The sequence below is a fragment of the Artemia sp. Qi Xiang Cuo genome, chromosome 16 (assembly GCF_049724085.1).
Source record: "Artemia sp. Qi Xiang Cuo chromosome 16, ASM4972408v1, whole genome shotgun sequence".
NCBI classification, from domain to species: Eukaryota; Metazoa; Arthropoda; class Branchiopoda; order Anostraca; family Artemiidae; genus Artemia; species Artemia sp. Qi Xiang Cuo.
In genome coordinates this window covers 9,766,204-9,782,064 of record NC_142809.1, presented here as the reverse complement: position 1 = coordinate 9,782,064, position 15,861 = coordinate 9,766,204, and the positions used below count along the sequence as shown (strand labels likewise).

The 15,861-nt window shown below is 33.3% G+C and overlaps 1 protein-coding gene across 3 annotated transcripts in view; it reads right to left on the bottom strand.

Moving 5' to 3' along the window:
- LOC148942547 (trypsin-1-like) overlaps nt 1–15,861 on the bottom strand; it is a 413,175-nt gene that overhangs the window by 30,295 nt on the left and 367,019 nt on the right. For all 3 annotated transcript variants that reach the window (XM_089102746.1, XM_089102744.1, XM_089102745.1), the window contains 2 exons: nt 14,851–15,054; nt 5,118–5,191 (listed from right to left, as the gene is read on the bottom strand). In XM_089102746.1, coding sequence (XP_088958872.1) covers nt 5,118–5,191; nt 14,851–15,054 — 278 coding nt within the window. The remainder of the gene's footprint in view (nt 1–5,117; nt 5,192–14,850; nt 15,055–15,861) is intronic.

The window sequence follows — 15,861 nt, the reverse complement described above, 5'->3', positions numbered from 1 at the left end:
TAGGAGCAATGTTTTCGCGTAATTTTTATTTTTTTTTGGTTATTTTTGTGAATTAGTCCATACAATATTCTTTTTAACTCGAAAAAGATTGGAAATTAAAATGGGTTGATAAAAATAGGTGAGGATTGGATTAAGAGGATAAATATCCCATACAAATGGAATATTAAAATATGTTGATAAAAGTTGGAGTTGTGACTAAGGGGATAAATATCAAATAAAAATGGAATATTAAGACGGGTTGATAAAAATGTGCTGAGATTGAGATCAATGGGATAAATATCCCATAAAAATGGAATGTTAAAATGGGTTGTGGTTGGGATTAATGGGACAAATATCCTATAAAAATGAGTTATTAAAATGGGTTGATAATGGGTCAGAAAATAAGGAAGGCGTGGTCCCTCATAATCATCTTATACATATATTAAGATAGCGGGAAACTGTTCTTACTTTGGATCTTCCTAAGTTATAGACTTTATGACCGTTATTACGCCAATCAAGACGGCACTTGAAACTTGACGGCACTTGAAGTTGATAAAAACTAACATTTAGTTATGAACTGGGAAACCGCTACAGATCATATCTGCAAATACATTCATATTTGCATTGCTATATGGATTATATAGTTAGTATTTGATATTCCAATTGATAGTATTCGTGTATCAAATATAATATTTGTCTTATTAAAAATAGCGTCAATTTAAATAAGAGCTCAATTAAATTACAAATAGCGTAAAAAGGCTCTATTGCAAAAAAAGTTGAGAACCACTGCTCTAGAATAATCCCATTAGGACAAGGCCGTGTTCTGGGGAGAGGAGGCTACCGAATTTGACACCCCCATATTTTTGTTCGGCTCGTAAAAAAGTAACAAAAATGCGTACCAACAAATTTTGTACGCGTTTTGTAAAGTTTTTTTTGGCACCCTCCCCCCACCCACCCGAACGGCAATCTTGGCTACGCCCTTGCATTAAGGTATAATGTTTTTTTTTAAAGATAATAATAATTTTGAAATAATCATTATCAAAATAACAATTTTGAAAGATTAAGGGTATAATTTATGATCATTACCAATAAGAAAGGCGATAAAAAAAACCTCAAGAAAGGATAGCGTGAAGCGTAACGACAGTGATTCCCGTTATAATATCAATTTTCTGACACGCAAATTCTATAAACTTTGTCTTTTTTTCGGCTCGTGCCGTAAGCTACTTATTCGTTTTTTTAGTAAGTTTGAATGAAAACGATAGCGCCCTCGAAAAGGGGGAGTAAGAGGTCATAAGAACAAATTTAGAGGCCGTGGGAGCCTCGTGAGTGCGGATAAAGAGTAAAGCTTTAAACAGACTGGGGTGGAAAAAGCTTGCGCAGCTCTATTCACCTCATGCATTATGAAGAGTTGTTAGTAGAGATAGCAGCATATTTGAATAATCTCCAACGTCTTAAATCAGCTATATTTTCCAAACATTGCCTCCTCTTTAGGGAGGCTGTATTGCCTCCCTCTTTACACCCTCCCAAGAAGTTTCCATAGCCCTCAATTTCTTTACGACATCTTCCCACCCCAACCGCGGACAACCTGCTTTCCGCTTAAACCTAGACGGCTGGAAATAACATAATCTTTGGCAATCTGTTATCCTTCATCCGTAAAACAAGGCCTAGCCAGGTTTGCCTATCTTCCATTATAGCCCTAGAAAGCGGGATCGAAAAACATTTTTCGGAGAGCTACTTCAGTAGGTCAAACGAGTACTTAAAACTATCCTTAGACGATTCCCTAGGAAGGTATTAACAAATCTTCCTCAGTCTTTTGAAGCACCCACGGCTCAGTCCTGCTTGATCACTGTTATAACCTTAGTTTGCAATTCTAATTTTCTAATTAATTTTCAATTAGATTATTTTTTAATTAAAATTAAATTAAAAATTAAAATTTTTAAGTAAAAATAATTAATTAATTCCAATTCTAATTAATTCTAAATTTTTTTTTCATCTTCACTGCGTCCGCCATCTGTTAATAATACCCAGGTAAGTGAAGCTGTCCACTTGATTGATTTTCTCATCACCTAAAGTCTATGGGCGTAGGCAGTATCTTGTCTAAGGGGGGAAGGGGTTCATCCGATTCCGTGATGGAAGGGGGGCATTTCACAAAACCTCATATCGCTAACAAGTTCTATCTTACCTTTTAAAATCTTTTTTCATCAATAGCTTCAACATTAACTTTCTTCGATTACTATACTCTTATTATCATCTTACAATAGGCTACTATAATATAATAAGTCCACTACCCTACTTCCAATTTCCAGAAAACATAAACGCCTTATTAGCGATTTGACACGGTTAGATAATAGCTTCTTGTTCTAAGAATTCAGTTATAAAGCTTAAAGTAGGGTAATATTAAATACCAAAATTGATGTTTCTATATATATGACCAAAAATCAGTATGGAAAATCGAAACGTAAATATCGATATCGAAAACGATATTTGGGAATTTCTGTTTATTTGCAGCTTTTTCAACCATCTACCAGTAAACATCCAATAGAAAAATTCCAACAAACGAAAAGTTATCTTTAGCATCTAGTGCAAATTGGAGTTCTAGGGAGGGATAGCTGTCAATGACAAAATGACAAATTTGCCCTCCATAGATATTGAAAAATAGGTTTTCCCCTTCCCCCTAAATGTTCTTGAATTGACGCCAATGAACAAGACTGTTACAACAACTAGGGAAATACAGGGGATAGGGTGAGAGATCGTAGGCATACAGTTATGAAAATAAAATTACAACACTTAACCCCTTATTGTTTAAACCAATGTTGCAAATATAAGCAATAATAATAATAAGCATAGCCTCGCCTTATTTTCACGGATTCAATACGACTGAATATCCACCCCATCCCTGTATGTTCTTGGCTACTTTTTCCATTGTTTTTTTTTTTTAAGCCGATCTGTTAATTGAACCGATCTTTTAACCGATTTAACCGATCTTTTAACCGATTTAACCGATTTTTTAACCGATCTGTTAATTGAACAGCTAGTTATGCTTTGCAGATGACATTTATTGTGAAATATTTATTCCCAAAATATTACATTTTGTCCTATATTATTGGTATAATACAAGGCCGTACCCAGAGAGGGGGTTAGTGGGTTTGAGCCCCCATTCCCCCGAAATGTTTTTGACTCGTAAAAACGTAACACAAATGTATATAAACAAATTTTGTATGCGTTTTCGAGTTTTTTTTTGGTTACCCCCCCCCCCCCCCCGAAAAAAAATCTTTGAGTAGAAACCCCTCCGAAAAAAATCCTTGGTACGGCCTTGGTATAATAATTGGTAATTGTTAAATATTCCAACTTCACTTTTTTTCTCTCTGTAATAAAACCGGTTGCAGGTATATTTTAATTAAATATTTAATACATAAAGTTGGTATTTTGGTAAAGTTATGTATTTAATATAATGCCTTTTTGCGACCTGTTACCCATGATTCTCTGTCGTAGTTTCCATAATTGTGTTACTAAATTATTATGCTCTCGTCTTATTTTAGTATATTTCATTATATAGTCGGGGAGCCAAAGTTGAAAAAGTCGTCAAATAACGATTTGTAAAAAACATTTTGGTACATGAGTTCTGACTTTTGGAAACGATATTTTCGAACATGCTGATTCCATTTATTTCGGGAATTGCGACCACCAAAGTGCGCTTCATAGTTTAATATGAGGTCAAAGTTTCGACTCGATCATCTATGGTGAAAAATTTTAAACTTAACTTGTTCATTACTAAGTAGATGACACTGCATCTTTCTCGTGGCTTTGTTATGGTTATGTTGACTGCCATGTGCCATGCTACTGTGTAAATAAATTGATGGTTCAAAAGCTTAAAAAGCTAATTAACTCAATTATTTGATCCTCAAAGGTTTGTCTTTACCAGTATTTCACTTTTTATTGTTTCGCCTCGTCTTTTAGGAATATAAATTTAAAATGGATAGGCTAAAAGTAAAAGTCTTACCAGTTTTGGGGTCAAAGGATAGTTAGAGGCTCACTTAAGTGGTTTAAAAGTAGGGTAAAGGTGCAAATTAGTTCCCCCTGATAAAAGCAACTTGTTTCTTACTATTATTCAGTAAATTGCAGGGGTGTCCACGGGAGGGGTTTTACGAGGAGCTTGGCTCTTTTGTGATCTAGCCTAGGTGGTACGGTACAGGTTTTTTTCAAGCATAGTCAAGCAAAGGCGGTACACTCTGACAATACTTGGCTGTCTTCTCTTTCCTTTTTTGTTTGTCAAGAGTCTCACTATTTACCATTGCTCCTCAAGTCACTAACTTTATAGTGCATCCAGACTATCCAGTTTCTGGAAAAATGGGATGGAAATCCAGAAAAAGGAATAGCCATCCAGACTTGGCGGATTTTTAAAATAGTATTGGTACAAGTTTATCAGCCATCCTTATCAAATCTGTTTTTCTGAGCCAAAACCTATAGAAAACAATTATAGAGCCTCAGTTTGACAATTTAACTCTTTTCTATTTTAAACCACATCAGACAGCTATTTTTATTTATCACTCATCACATATCACTCATCATTTTTTTTTTTTTTTTTTTTTTTTTTTTTTACTGATGTGGTAAATTAACGATCGCCTAATGTTTTGGCTAGGTATAAAAAAAACAACTACAATATTCTAGTAGAAAGCTGGACTTAGTCTGAGTGAAATAGAAAAATCAACGAACTTAGTTGCAAAAAACCACCAAGCGCACCTTTGGCGCTTATATTCCCGAGATATTCATAATCAGCATGGTCGATTTAGTCTAAAACCTCTCTCAAATCACTTGTCCCCCTCAGATTGCTATTTTGTCAGATTTTCAACTTTGGCTCCCCGACTAATAATTAACCTAACTTCACTACTTGAGAGTGGTCGGATGTTTAACAAGTACCTAATAATTAATTATTAAAATTTAATATCTAAAATAATCCTACAGTCCAAAATTTCGAATTCATTCTAACAATAAGCAACTCTTCTTCACCAAAAAATTACCTGAAGGAGCAGACCGAAGAATAGTAGTCATATTAAACAATTGTAGAGGGTGTGCTGTAAATGGGTAGGTAAGAATATTCAAATTTCATGACAAGTCAGCAAAAAAAATGTATAAATTACCTGCCAGGGAACACCTGTCTTGGATTCGTGACCGCCAACAATTCTGTTCGTCCTCGAATAAACCTGGCCACACTCTGAAATAAATAGGTTCAAATGACCAATTTTTGAATCAAATAATTAAAAAACTATCAAATTAATGATCATTTTATTATATGATCAATCCTGAAAATAAAATGACAACTTTTTTCCATCTCATTGAAATTCAAGGACGTGGCGCTGTTTGAATATGAACTAGCAGAAGATAATAGCGCTGCTATTATGTTTATTCTTTCTACTTATTTACAGACAGGAGGGGAGAGCGGGGCTGCACCCTCCAAATATTAGTCCATTGGATTGTTTCATTTTTTTGAAGATTGTATGATGTGACTGGAGAAGTATTGTGGAAAATTTTCAATGTTTAGGTTGATTTTTGTAAAGATGACTATTAGGAGTTAGGAGTTTGACGAGAAAAATGGACATTTTTATTTTTCTGGCGTACCCCTAGGACGGCTTGCTTTTGCAGGCCAGCTCATGTCTTATAAGGATAGAGTCTTATAAGCTGGCTACCAAAAATGTTCGAAAAAATCGACACCCGCGAATACGCAAAAATATTTAAAATTTGGCCACGTTTGCACTGTCTTAATCCAGTTATTAGTACTATTCTTGTTACTGCCCTAATCGGCATATAATTGTCCTAATTAAATTAGTATCAAATAAATAAGGTGGTTGGAGGAGGGTTGTGGAAATTTTGTATTTTTTTTACTTTTGTTTTTAGTAAGGTAACCCCAGAGTCATAAAGATTTTTATTTCTTGTCTAACCCTCTCATTAAAATTTGACTTTTTCGTTAAAACTTTAAGTGTGTGTTATAACTCTTCCTCGTGACAATATCGAAATTTCCTATCAGAAGAAATTCAGTGAACAAGTAGAAGATACCATCACAGCCGTAGTTACTAAGATAACTGATAAAAAGTTGGAAAGCTCAAAATATGAAGGAACTTATACTAAGAATTTTTTTATATTCTAATATCCAAAATAAAAACAAAAACTTCATAAAAACAAAAACTTTAGAAAACAAAAAAAATCAATAGGACTGATTTTTTTTTTGCAAAACCGCGAAATCAAATATACGAATGAACACAAAAACATATGTAGGTTATTTTTTCATTTTGTGTTTCATGGCAAGAAATCACCCCAAAAAAAACGTTTTTTATTGCATGTGATAGAAAAAGGCTTCGTAGTTATTTGAATTAGTCTAGTCAGGTCAGACAAGTCAATTATACGAGCAAATACAAACTAGTCTTATAGATAATTTGTCGAATTCTTGGTATAAATAAAAAAAAAATAAAAATAGGAGAAAAATCCAGCAGAAATAATGACATGAAAATCGTTTCCAAATTCCTTTAAAAAGAAATTATTTTTCTTTATTCAATAGCAGTTACCAAGAAGAGTTGCGTATCATACACATTGGTGGTATTCTTGATCTAAACAAACATTCAAGAAAACAAACATTCGAAACACAATATTTCTTATTTTATATTTAAAACTATACGAAGCAAAAAAAATTACTGCTGATTTTAAAAACCCTCTGAATCTAATTAAATAAATAATTAACCCAATTAAATAATAACTAATTAAATAACTAATTACTTAATTAAGTTAGGCAATAAAATTAAATAATATTTACAAAAATAGTATATTATCGCTCTTCTCAAAAAACGAGGAGCGATTAGGCACGTTTGAACGAATTTTTTTTCAGGGAGGCCTGATAATAGAAAAAATTATTTGGTAATTTGAATAAGCGCCAAAATTCCGACAAATCAAGATTTTGGGGGCACATGCTACATCCCTGGTGGCGATCCAGGATTTATTTGTCATAGAGCATTTGTCACAATTGAAAGTTGTCCAAATGACTCGCACATAACTGAAATTTCTCAAGTTTTGACATTTTGAATTTTTTGACGTGTTGACATTTGACATTTTAAATTTACAACTACTTTGAAGAATGACTTTGTTTTTGTTTTTAGGAAGAAGCAAGGTTGTATCCAATGGGGTGATTAGGGGTTTTGAACCCCCCTTCCCAAAATGTTTGTCCGACTCGTAAAAATGTAACAAAATGCTTATAAAAAAAATTACGATGCGTTTTATTAAGTTTGTATTGTGAATCACCCCCATAAAAATCTTAGATGCGCCCTTGTTTCTTGGTTACAGAGCTGCACATGCTATATTTCTAGTATTCTGTAGAATGTTCAATTATCATGTTTTTCTATTGTTTTCCGTCGTGGCAAGGCCGTATCTAGGGAAGGGGGTTAGGGGTTTTGAAACCTCTCCCCGAAATGTTGGTCTGACTCGTAAAAACGTAATAAAAATGCATCAAAACCCACTTTTGATGTGTTTTTATAAAAAAAATTGTAACTCCCCACTCCAAACAAGTAACCCCCCCCCCCAAAAAAAAAAACTCCTGGATATGGCGTTAGGAAGGGGACAAGAACTTGTGCATAGTTTTTAATTGGAAAGATCATGATATGTGTGAATGGAAAGGATGAAAACTGTTATTTTCTTTGTCTCTTGTTCTACATTCTAGCTTTTCATTGATCTGCTTTTTATAATTCTTTTTATTAATAGTATCTCTCTTATTCTAGCTTTTTATTAATCTGCTTTGTGAAAAAAAAAGTAATCGCAACGTAAAAAAAGTTAAAATTTTTCTTAACATAATTTGCAAATGTTTGTAACCTTAGAGAACACCCTTTTATAGGAAATCTGTTTATTTGCCCGACTAGCTCAAATGGTAGAGCCTCTGTTTCCCAAGCTTAAAACAAGGGCAATTAATTGACGTAAAAATTGTGTTGAAAAAGTAATGACAACTACCAAAATTTTTTGAAAGGGATTTTCCAGTCTTAAAATGAACTCTATGAAATCTTTTTTTTTTTTTTTTTTTTTTTTTTTTTTTTTTTTTTTTTTTTTACTTTCACGTGTGTAGAAAATAAATATTGAGAATATACCTCCTTTTCGGTTAAAAACTGTATTTGCGGAAAAAGGATCATTATTAGACATTTAAATGCGTAAAGATGGATAAAAGAATTGAATTCTAGGGCAGAGAGGGGGTCCCTGTAAATTGAAAATGAGTATTTCCAAACTAAGAGTATTAATAAGTCTACCCTAGTTCACCTTATGGCTGGGGGGTCGAGTTGAATCTGTCAGGGAGAGATCTGTTTGGGGAGGTGGGATAGTCAAAGTGACTTTTAATCTGTGCTAGGAGGGGAGGGGGGGAATTTTTCCTCTGTTCCTCACAAAAGAGTATAGTCTAATGTTACCACAACAGCTGGTGTATATTTGACCAACTGATCCCCCCCCCTGACGTACCGACCTTGCCGGAGCCTTTATAGAAAAATACTTCTTATAGAAGGCAGATGGAAAACAAACCTTTATAGAAAATATAGCTGCCCTTAAGTTTACGAAAGTGAAAACTGATGCAGTGGCCGGTGGCGTCAATTAGAGAGGGGGCTAACTCATATATTCTTTCACACCCCCCCCCCCCCGTAGATTAAAAAAAATCGATTTTGAGGAAACGTTGAGAAATGTTTTTATCTTTTTGGCATTGAAAAAAAAACCGACAAAACTGCCCCCTCCTATATTTTCGTGAATTGAAGGCACTGTCAGAGGCTATTAAAAAGATACAACGTTTTGTTACGAAAACCTATTTTAAACCTACCAATTGTCAGAAGTTATGAACGTAATTCAAAAATTCACTCAGTGCTTGGCTTAAGAAAAGTAGCGAGTGCATAAATCCACAAGTTATCCATTTAAGAAAAAAGCAAGCAAGTTTTATTAACGCAAAAAAAAATTCGGCAAGTAAAATAGGTAAAACAGGTTTAATAAAAATTCTCTCCGAGAAGTAGGCCTATACGTAAAATTAGTGTTTAAGACTTAGTTCATAGGCCAAACTAGTTAACGTACCAAAGACTACACAATACATAATAATTTGCCCCCCCCCCCCACGCCCCTCTGAAACCATCTTAGGTCTATTCATACCACAAAACCGCAATTTTCACCATTGTTGCCATGTTTAACCGTGAAAATAAATAAGTAAGCTAATTAACTAAATTTGACAACGCCTTTCGTCATTAAACATCAGACATTTACAATCTGATAATTTCCAAGGATAGCTACAACTTCAAAGAGAATTTACAACTTCTTAAGCTGTTTGCCGCTAAATGCCTTTAGCTTGTTTTTTTTCTGATTTTTCATCGATTTTTTTTTCACCAGCTACTACCGAAAACTGCATAAATACATATGAATATTTTTTTCGTTAAAAACAGAATTCCCGAAATTCAAGATTTTCATATTTGTCTAGGTTTTTCCTATCTTTTTTTTAAGATGTATATGTTTTTTTAGGTCTCTGTTTAGCCCATTCAAACAACTAGACTTTCGTTTCACTGTCTTTGGTACATAGTTACCAAACCCGTTTTAAAAATGAAAATTGCTTTTGGTCTTTGGGAAATTTTGGTCCTTCAATTATATAAACCAAAAATCCGAGCAAGATTTAGCTAGCAGTAAAACGAAAATTACTAAAAATATTAAGATGGCCAAATGCCTTACAATAAAGCTGTCCAAAAGACTTTCGCCTGTAAATCCTTACTCCAAATTCTAAGACAAAAAATTTCGCTCAAAACTTTGGCTTTATCGTAGAAAACGTACAGAAAATTACATGGTTATGGCAGATCTTGGACACTTTCCGACCAGAACCCTTGAAAGCTAGTTCTATGACATGAAAATATCGAAGGGCAATATATGGGTCGCTCCCCCTTTAAAACTCAAGTTTCTATGAAAATACGGGATATCGAGAGTTGAGGTAAAATGAGGTTCTCTTAAGGCACCACTTCACAAAAAAACATTCGTACCTCAGCCAAGGTAACCCATAGGTGACCTGCCCAACTGACATTTTCTCCCTACCCCACCTAATTAAGTTAAAAAAAAGGTTAGGCAAATATATAAACAAAAAGTGACAGATGTTATGAAACAATATTCAGGATCTTCGCGGCCTGAATAAAGGGAATAAAATCTGAAAAAGTACGTTATAAAACGCAATTATAACGGCGTTATTTCCCAACTCAGCCATCATAGGCAGCGCAATAGCGATGCATAAGTAAAAACCGTGAAAGTGGACAAGATGTATTATATTTTACTATTAATTTTTAAATAAATATATATATATATATTTTTTTTAAATTAATAATATATATATTAATATTTTTTATATATAATATTTTCTAAATTAATAATATATATATTAATATTAATATAAACATTGCTAATTAACTTATTGCTAATATTATTAATAAAAATATTTTTTTTATTATAAAATTATTATAATAAAAAGAAATTATTATAAAAAGAAGTATTTCGTTTGCATTAAAATTAACGTTAATGTGAATATCAATGGGAATAAAGTACATAATTAACAAACTATAATTAATATTATGTAACAGAATAACAAATAATATTGTACAATTAACAGTATATAGTTATGAGCTGTATCTTCAGCTACGTTCGTTTTTTAAGATTCAGCTCACCATTGGGTTGTGTAATTTGTATATCACTTTATATATCAGTTCTAAATATCTATCACTTTTTTATTTTCCCATGATGACCTTTGGCTTATGGCCTAAAGCCTACGATGGCATGTGATGGTCTTTTCCTATGATGGCCACTTGGCCCCTAGTTCCCCTGGTTTCTTTTGGTATTTTTCTTGGTCATGTTCGGCTGATTCTGTCTAGAAAATTATCTAAAAATAAAGAAAAAAACGAGCAGGCCGAGTTAGTGCGTGCAGATCACTCAAATGCAAATGTTTGTGCGTCAATTTTGTGTCTGGCCTACCAAATTTGCTAAAACTAGTCACTGGTGGAGGCTTCTCTGGTGACCCGTACCATTTTGTTGGCCTTTTAGTATTCGGGTAGTTTGGTATAGGTTTATACGGAGGCCAAAATGTATTTGGACCAAAATTATTTTGCCAGCTTTGGAAAAACCAATTAGGATACTGAAAAGCTGAAAATTGAGACGCTGGGTCTTTGAGTGTGATATATTGAGGTATTGCTTTTTCAAACTCCCTTGCATCATACATAGATGAGCTTCCTTCCATTATTGCTCCAGACGTGGCGTTTCCTAGTGGGAGAATAAGCTGCTTATCTAAAAACTTCATTTCATTTCTAAACTTCAACTGAAGTTAAAATCGGTTATATCTTCACATTTCCTTTTTAAATATTTTTACAATTTTTTTAAACATTCCGCAAAAACTAAGCAACTACGCTTTTGTTTAGAAAACTTATGAGCATAGATGAAAACGTGTTCCATTGCCACTTGTTTGGGGCTGAAGTTGATAAATCTGTGATCCAATTTAGGAATTTTAGACAAAAAAAACGTATTGCTGATCTGAGTCTGGGGCTTAAGTTGAGGCATTGAATCCAGATAGTTTTTTTTGAATAGGAAATAAATAAAATAACACACTAATTAAAAAAAGTTAATTTTGTTTCAGTAGTTTGTTTATTGAAATATTTCAACATTTTTTATATTTTCGTTGCGTTTTTAAAAACTCATGTTTTATTTCTCTTTAATATTTCTCAGCTCAACAGCAATTCATAGCTCTCATAATCTGTGTCATTTGAAGTTTTCTCAGCAAATCTCTGAGAAAAATATACAAATGTAAAAAGTCTCAAGAAACAAAACTTTAGCATAAATAAAATCAAGATCGTTTAAGAAATTCATTAGGGCTAAATTATCAAAAATTCTGCTTAAGTCGAAGACTGGGACAACTTCTAGTTTTTCTAAATCTTTTTTTCTCTTTTTTATTGTATATTTAGAAGTCGACAGTGAAATCTGCAAAAACCTATCTAGTTTTATCTACTTCATAATCCCCCACATAATTTTACTTTCTATTTCCCTCTTTATCCTTGGTTCCCTTTTCTTTTGTTTTGCTTCATGCTTTCTTTTTCTATTGTAATTTTCTGTTTAATTTTTCTTACCTCTTGATACGATAGGCTATTTTGTATTCACGGCTTCACACGTGGACAAGGAGACTGTTGCTCTGTTATTATTTCACTGATGATGATAGTAAATATTTTGTTTTAGACTAATAGATGTTATTGTTAATTAATATTAATAATAATTGATGAATATTAAGTTGTTATTATTAATCAAATTAAGGCTAAAACAGGTTATATTACAATTATTGGCATTGGCTCCCATAAGCTGAATTTTAGGGGGAGCTTAGCTGGTCTAATCGGCACTTCCAATGCTGTACATTAGAAATATCAAAACAAAAATATAAAATATAAGGCAGCATCATTCAGCCAGGGGAGGGGAATCTCCTTCTCCCCCCCCCCCATATGGGCGCCCATGATTACAATACAGTGTTGCCTACTGTATTGAAAAAGTAAGTTAAATATAAAACAACAATATAATTCTTATTTTTCGGTTATTCTGTTCTTTACATTTCAGGAATTTACGCTATTTTAGACATTAGAAAAATATACTGGAAAAGAAAAAGATATTAATGATGTACGATCTTCTTATTTCCGTCTTACAAATTTCTTCTTCTTCCTTTCGGTACGTTTGCTCCATTCGATTTACTAGTATTTTTGAAAATATTTTTTGTGCTTGATGTTCTTTTCTATTTATTCTTATCCAGTCTTTATCTTTTTGATTTAGTTGAGCAACAAATAATAATTATTACTATTACTAGAAATCCTTACCGCCATAGGAAATATATAACCCCTTAGATCACGCTAACTTTCCATTTACAGAATTTAACAAATAAAAATATATAGAGACGGGCATAATATCTAAAAAACACAGCAGTGGACAAAACAGAATAACTTTTAATAACAAAGAAATTCGAATATTCTGACTTCACGTGAAGATAAAGCATCCAGACGTGAAGTCGAAATATTTGGATTTCTTTATTGTTTAATGTTTGTTACCTTTTTTGTCCATTGACTTATTTTGAAATATTATACCCGTTTTCTTTATGTTTTCATTTTTTAAATTCTGCATAAGGAGTACAGCGGCACTCCCAATTTCCCCGGAAAATACTAAATACTTTTCTCCAGTTACATGTCCAAAAATCTCCATTTACAAGTATACTTACAACGCAATCTTAATGTCTGTTTTCTCGTCTATTTTTTTCATATTTATAAACCTTCTCGGAATAATCTTTTACTATTCCAGTTATTTGCAATTATTTTCCCGGGAGATGAACTCGAGATTCCGTTCGAGTTTCCCATTACTTTTATATAGCCAGTTTCCTAGTAAAATACTGAATCTTTTCCTCGAATTACACGTCAAAGAATCTGAATTTACAAATTTAGTTACAATAAAATATTACTGTCTGTTTTCGCATCTACTTTTTTTCGTATTTATGCACACACCATAAAATGTGATACACAACAAATGACAATAATATGGGGATAAAGATGTGGCAAAATTAAATTACCCAAAGGAGTCACATTTCTCAAGGTGATATTTATTTGGAAATTCTATAGGGGGCGTTTTTGAAAAGGCTTAATTTTCATGGAATAGATATTAAAAAGTGGAACATTACTTAGAAATGTTGTACAAACAGTGTTTTTCTTTTATCTCATCTCAGGGACCCTATAGAATTTTTTACTGTTGGAAATATTTTCCAACGAGTAAAACTAGTTGAAAAAAAGTGTATGGGTGAGGATAGGGCACGCAAGATATACAAAATATTATACAATCGGCCTAATAATTGGTAATGTTGGAAACCCGCAGCCAATTACAAATCTGAAAACAGTCAAGTGAAGCATCAGTACCTGAAGCCCAATGGCAAGCGAGTATTCCGGATTATCAAGATTATATAGTTGGGATTCATTAAAGATAAAAATAAGTCTGAACTGTTTTGTTCCATGTTTGAGGGATCTAGTAGAAATCTTTGTAGTAGGGATCTTTGAGGGATCTCTTCCATGAGGTTTTGTTGGGAGGAGAGGGGAAGATGACTTGATATTTTGTGTGTAAAGGGAAAGGAGATAAGAAAATTTTTGGTTTTCACAAAACAGCATATGCTACTTTTTTTTCTTTATAGGTCTATCGTCCGCAGGCATGTAAAAACGGCCTTATCGCGGGGGTGAGAATAATAAACGGAAATTTCAGGAGGCGGAAAAAACTAATTTTATTTGAATAAAACTCAAATAAAAATTCCGAAAATTAAAGAAAATTTAAGATTTCAGGGGGGACGAATACCGAGGTTCCCCTGTGTATGCTCTTGCTCGTCCGACAGGTTCTTTGGCTAGTTAAAACAACAAAGTCAACAAAAACTACTCTATAAAACATTGGATATTAAACCAAGTCCAAAAAATCTATATGGTATCAGTTGCAACGATACCTGTTGGGAAAAATCTCCAACCCCTCCAACTAAAACATCCCTGTACGTTTTGCTGACTGTGGTTAAATACAGATGTTTGTAGCTGGTATCTTATAGGTTTTTTTTTACTCAGTTTATTATGACTCTGAACCATCTATAATACAGCGGTGTATAATTTAAACCAATCTACACCGAGAGCCAGTTTAACTGAAACAAATAATACATAAACACAAAAATAATAATCAGGGAATAGAAGGCTGAAGAAATGATCTATTGATCATATGATCGATATGATCTATATGATCAATATATATGATATATTGTGCTTGTAGCTAACCTGAATAAAATCATACCGCTGAAAATATTGAACGTATACTTACTAGGGTCATTGATTGACGAGAGTGAGGGAGAATTATTTGTCCCACTATCACCGTTGTTAATATTTACTTCATTCCCTGGTACGCAGCACACCCACACACGGCCCCCTCTGCAGAGGTCCAATGGTTTCCCACCACTGAAAACACATCCAATAGCTAATCCACATTCGTACTTTTTGTCGTTGTAATAACATTGATTAGGAATGTCTGAAATGAAGAAAGTTATTAATTAGATTTTGATTCTTTAGATGGCAGTACTGTACATCCTAACGAGATGTTTGCATAAATAAAGGAAGATTGGAAGGTCTTTGTGTCGTAATGGCGAAATTTACCATAACGTTTAGCCTTATTTCTTTGGTTATTTGTTCAAATAGACGTTAATTACTGACTCTGATGCTAATACAATCTACCGTTAGATGGCATTTTCAATTTAAAAACAACGTTGCCAATAGCTCCAATAGATAACTCTAAAAGACAAATCTAACAATAACTTCAACACATCCAATCCACATTCCTCCTATTTGTGGTTGTGCTAACATTGATTGAGAATGTCTAAAAGGAAGAAAGTAATTAATTAGATTTTGATTCTCTAGGTGGCAGTACTGTGCATCCCAAAGAGGTGTTTGCACTGGTAAAGAGAAGACTGGAATGTTCCTATATCAAAATTGAAAAGCTATCAAAATAATTGTTTACCCTTATTTATAAGGGTACAATTTTTAACAACCATCAGCAACGAAATTAGTTAAATTTGGCTTCTTAAGAGGGCAACGCTGTGCATCCTAGCGAGATGCTTGCATACATAAAGAGAACATTGGAAAGTCCCTGTGTCGTGATGGTTTCGCGTTACTTCTTTGAAATCAGTCGTTTAAATAGTTGTTGATGACTGACGCTGATGGTAATATAATCTAGCGTTAGATTTTTATCTGAATTTTGAATGTTATTTTTAAGACAGACATTGCCGCCAAAGTTCTCTTATATGCATTTCTCCTATATACATCTTTATACATACTTGCA